The sequence below is a fragment of the Juglans regia genome, chromosome 16 (genome assembly GCF_001411555.2).
Source record: "Juglans regia cultivar Chandler chromosome 16, Walnut 2.0, whole genome shotgun sequence".
NCBI classification, from domain to species: Eukaryota; Viridiplantae; Streptophyta; class Magnoliopsida; order Fagales; family Juglandaceae; genus Juglans; species Juglans regia.
In genome coordinates, this window is record NC_049916.1 from 12,493,511 (window position 1) to 12,498,213 (window position 4,703).

The 4,703-nt window shown below is 35.2% G+C and overlaps 1 protein-coding gene across 1 annotated transcript; it reads left to right on the forward strand.

Annotated features, from left to right (window-relative positions):
- The first annotated feature begins 2,549 nt into the window (after positions 1 to 2,549).
- Positions 2,550 to 3,215, forward strand: LOC108984864. The gene has a single exon (XM_018956948.1). The coding sequence runs from the start codon at positions 2,550 to 2,552 to the stop codon at positions 3,213 to 3,215; it is 666 nt and encodes a 221-aa protein (XP_018812493.1).
- Positions 3,216 to 4,703: the final 1,488 nt, after the last annotated feature.

Sequence of the window (4,703 nt, forward strand, 5' to 3'; positions counted from 1 at the left end):
ACATCACATGGTTTAAAAAGGTGTCCTAAAACAGTTCCAAGCTTCAAACTCAAGATCACATGGTTAAACATCAACCAAAACATAAATTTAGCAAAGAACATCATCACTTTGGCATAACCGAATATCTCCTTGCATAAAATTTAATATCTTTGAAACTAACATCAAATATCTTCAAAATAACATTCTAACATGTATATAAGATGCTTAGGATCTTCCAATAAAAATATCAAAGCCATTGGAATAAGATTAAACCATAAAAGATTTAAACTTTCTCAAAACAGAAACTGTTTTTCCTCTTCCAGTTTCTAAGTTTCTAGATCTAAGAAAATATTTCACCAAAACTTTTAATCATGCAACAAATACTCAACCAATAATCATATACACATGTAAACAGTACTCCATAAAAATTTCGGACCAAGATCTATTCATTAGCTTGGTCAAAAACTCCAAAATATAACACACTCTCCAGTTTATCGCCCAGAATGACCTTTCTTGGGTCTAAACAATTTTTGACCAAACAAATGATCTCCAAATGGAATGAATAAGATATCCACGTAAACTAGATGCCAAAAGAAACAACTTTTATGAAGGAAACTTTGCGAGAAAACACTTACAAAAACTTCGAAACATGCATTCAAAAGAGGTATGAAAAACTGTCCGAGAGTATCTTTTGTGTTCTATGAAGGAAAAGTGTAAATGAGAGTTGCTTTTCGTGGGAAGTGGACTGGAGAGCCTCTTACACAAGTTATGGAAAGTGATAGGACTGAAGGGAAGGTTGAGTGTTGGCCTTTTCTTCTCATAAAAATCAGTCCAAGATCTTTTCTTAAGGTGGAGTGTAAGAGTGAATGAGTGAGGTGACCCTTTTGCTATGTATTTCAAGAACCTTCTAGGCCCTTCTTGTAAAGATCTGGCCAGCCAAGTGGGGGTACAAAACTTAGCTATGAAGCAATCCTATAGTGACCAAATTCGTGGGCCTTAATGGGCCTAAACCGAATGAGCCTAAATTTTGGGGTTTAAAGAGGGTTTGGGTTGCTATCAAGCCCAAATTCAATATCACTTGGCCCAATCAATTTTTCAAGGTTAACAAGGTTCGATAATGATGTTCCAACACAAATTTGAAGGATTAATAGCATGTGGAAGTGATTTAATCAAGTGATTAAAGACAATGCTAGAAATTGGATTAGAAAGGGTTTAGAGGCCAACTTTAGGGTTTTGGGGAAACCGTTTAGGGTTCCGATTTCAACCATGCTTTTGGGCTTTCGATTGGATTCCCACCATTTATGATTTTACTAGGATTGAAAACCTTTTTGGTCTAGCACAATTTGGTTGAGTAGATGAAACAAAGTTTTGCTTAAGTAGCATGATTTCACAGCTTGATTCCTTCAAATCCATCAAATGTTCCTCATGGTGCCAAGTGTCTAATATTATTCACTAAGTGTGGCTAAGATATTGCCAAGTGTCCAAATAAAACTTCTCTAATCTAATTTGGACATTCTACATTGTAATTTTAAAACACTGCAATCAGTGCGCTTACGGAGGTTACTATTTACTCCGAAAAAGTGAATCTTAAACTTCACACTAAAAATTCCTAAATATTCATATTAACCTACAGTGAAAATATTTTACCGAAATTCAATCTCGAAGTGCCCATAAAAATAATTTCACAATTTCCAGCAGACGTTTCGTCCGAAATTATGAAAATAAGCTGTTGCACCATAAAATCCTAAATAATCCACTGAGTCTAATGGCGTGGACCATAATGCATTCTGACACTTCTAACCACCTCAAATAAATAAAACTTATATTTCTAGTACCATAGTGAGTGATAACACTGACTATGTTGACATACTAAAACCTATGCGATTGGTCGATTCGTAAAAACTTATGGAGTTTTCACGAGATTCCTAAAGTCAATAGAAATTTCACCAATGAATTTCTAGCGGGCTTCAAGTACAAACATTTTACAATAGTTTGGTACCCACAAATCGATCTATGGTTGATGCAGTTGCAGGAGGAGCATTAATGAGTAAGACCCTTGAAGCTGCATATGAACTTCTGGAAGAGTTGGTGTTTATCAACTATCAGTGGGCCTCAGAAAGGGAAATGCCAAAGAAGGCGGCCAGGGTCGTTCAGCTTGACTCTGCCTAGTTGGCAAATCTATCCAACATATAGGAAAAATGAACGTTAATGCTATTCAAACTAATGTTATTTGTGATCATTGCACTGGAAATCATTCAAGTGTAGATTGCCAAGTGGGGAATCCTTTTACCCAACCGAGTTATGAACAAGCCCACAATTTCCAATGTCAAAACAATTCTTATTCAAACAGTTTCAATCCCAAATGGAGAAATCACCCTAATTTTTCATGGAGCAATAACCAAGTGCCAGTTAGACCACCTCAACAGTTTCCATTGCAAGAGAAGAAGCCGACACTTGAAAATATGTTCATGCAGCCCATGCAAAAGAATGATATGGTGAACTAAAACAACTCGGCTTCAATCCGAAATCTTGAGGCACAAATCGATCAGCTCTCAAACATGCTTTTCGAGATGACAACAGGGACTCTACCGAGCAACACTGCGACCAATCCGAAGGAGCATGTCAAAGCCATAACATTGAGAAGTGGGTGGACATATGACCAGCCAGAGATGGTAAATATTGAGCGAGATGCAGAAGCTGCAAAAAATGTGGAGTCTGAGAAGAAGGAAACCGAGTACGAGGTGAAAGAAACTGATCGGGACATTATCGACCAGCAAGCTAAGATGACTAAAGAGAATAAAGGGGTTACAAAACCCAAAAAATCTAGGGAGTTTAATTCTGAAAGCTATTCTCCTTCAATTTATGATCCACCAATTCATTTTCCGCAGAGATTAAGAAAAAATAAGATTGATAATCAATTCTCTAAATTTCTGAGTACATTTAAGCAACTGCATATTAATATTCCTCTCGTTAAAGCTTTAGAGCAAATGCCTAATTATGTAAAATTTTTGAAGGACATATTATCAAACAAGCGAAAGTTGGAGGAGCAAGAGACTGTGATGCTGACTAAGGAGAGCAGTGCAATTTTACAAAAGAAGTTGTCGCCTAAGTTGAAAGATCTGGAGAGTTTCACGATCCCTTACACTATAGGAAATTCATATTTTGATAAAGATTTATGTGACTTAGGGGCAAGTATTAATGTAACTCCCCGCTCCCCAATAAAGACATATTTTTAGAATTTTGGGGGAGCCGGTGTGCTACTAAATTGAACTTATAACTTTTTTAACAACGCACCAGATGCGAAAGATTGCATAAATAAAACAAATTTTAATAAACACTTAAAATCCAAAATAGAGTCTGCGGAAGCACTTATTTTAAAAAAATACGGAAGTCTCATATGCTTATTAAAATATTTTTCTAAACCTTAAACCATAAACTGAACATGACATAAACTATCTAGGCCTCTACATCGCCTCCCTAGGTCAAGTCATGTCCTGCATTCCCATCCTCATAAATGTCATCATCTGGGATGGTTTAAAAACATAAAAATATACAAAAATGAGTCAAATACTCAATAAGCAACACATCATATAATAAACATTATAAACATAAGGTTTTTTGAAGAACATGCATACTCATAAATACATACGTAAATAACATGAACATGAACATGAACATGAATTTATCTTTCACTTATCATAGGCTGTTATGTTGACCCCCGTGAGTTACGGTTAGCGAATCTAAGTAGATTTCAATTCTGCCCGTGGCCGTGGGTTGTGGAATCCATACACAAGGAAGACATATTGGGTGCACTACCAATATATACGACCTGACAATGCAATATGCCCATAACATATGTATCGTCTTCATATCATAACATAGACCATTACATATCATATCATTCATACTTCATCATAATTATACTTCATACTTATCATATCATAGATTTCAAGAGAAATCACATGCATACTTGTCATATCATACTATAGACTTCAAGTGAAATTGCATTCTTTCATAAATGTCGTGATACATGTTTCCTCACATAAAATCATGATTTTTCATAAATATTTTGATGCATAAATCTTCACAAAAAATCATGCATAGTTTTTTATAAATATTTTAATTCATAAGACTCACATAAAATCATAACTTTTCATAAATAATTTTATGCATAACTCTCACATATAATAATGTCTATTCATAAATATTTTGATGCATAACTCCTTTCATAAAATTAGGAATTTTCATAAATAATTTAATGCATAAAACTTCACATAAAATCATGAATTTTCATAATTTTATCATCGCTTGGGTACATAAAAGGAGCTTCCAATGGAGGGCATACATGCATAATATTTTTTATAAAAGACATGCCGTTTATCGTATATACTTGTAAGGGTATCATGATAGGAACCAAGGTGGGCCTACTCTTAAAGATCTTTTGCAAGTTCCAGATGGGCCAATTACAAGATCAATGGCCAAGAAGATCAAGGAAGCAATGCAAGGATTGGTGCAATCAATCCACTTGGGATGAAGCCAGCAAGAGCCCAACACTGAAGATGGGTCTGAAATAAGAAGAACCAGCTTTGATCCACTTTATTCAAGCTGTGGAAGACATGACTTAGAGATACGGCCTATTGTTATTGGAGGCTTCCAATTTAGTTAAATGATTTATTTTATTAGTTTAGAATAAGTGGGGTTGAAGATGCTTGGCTCACATGTCT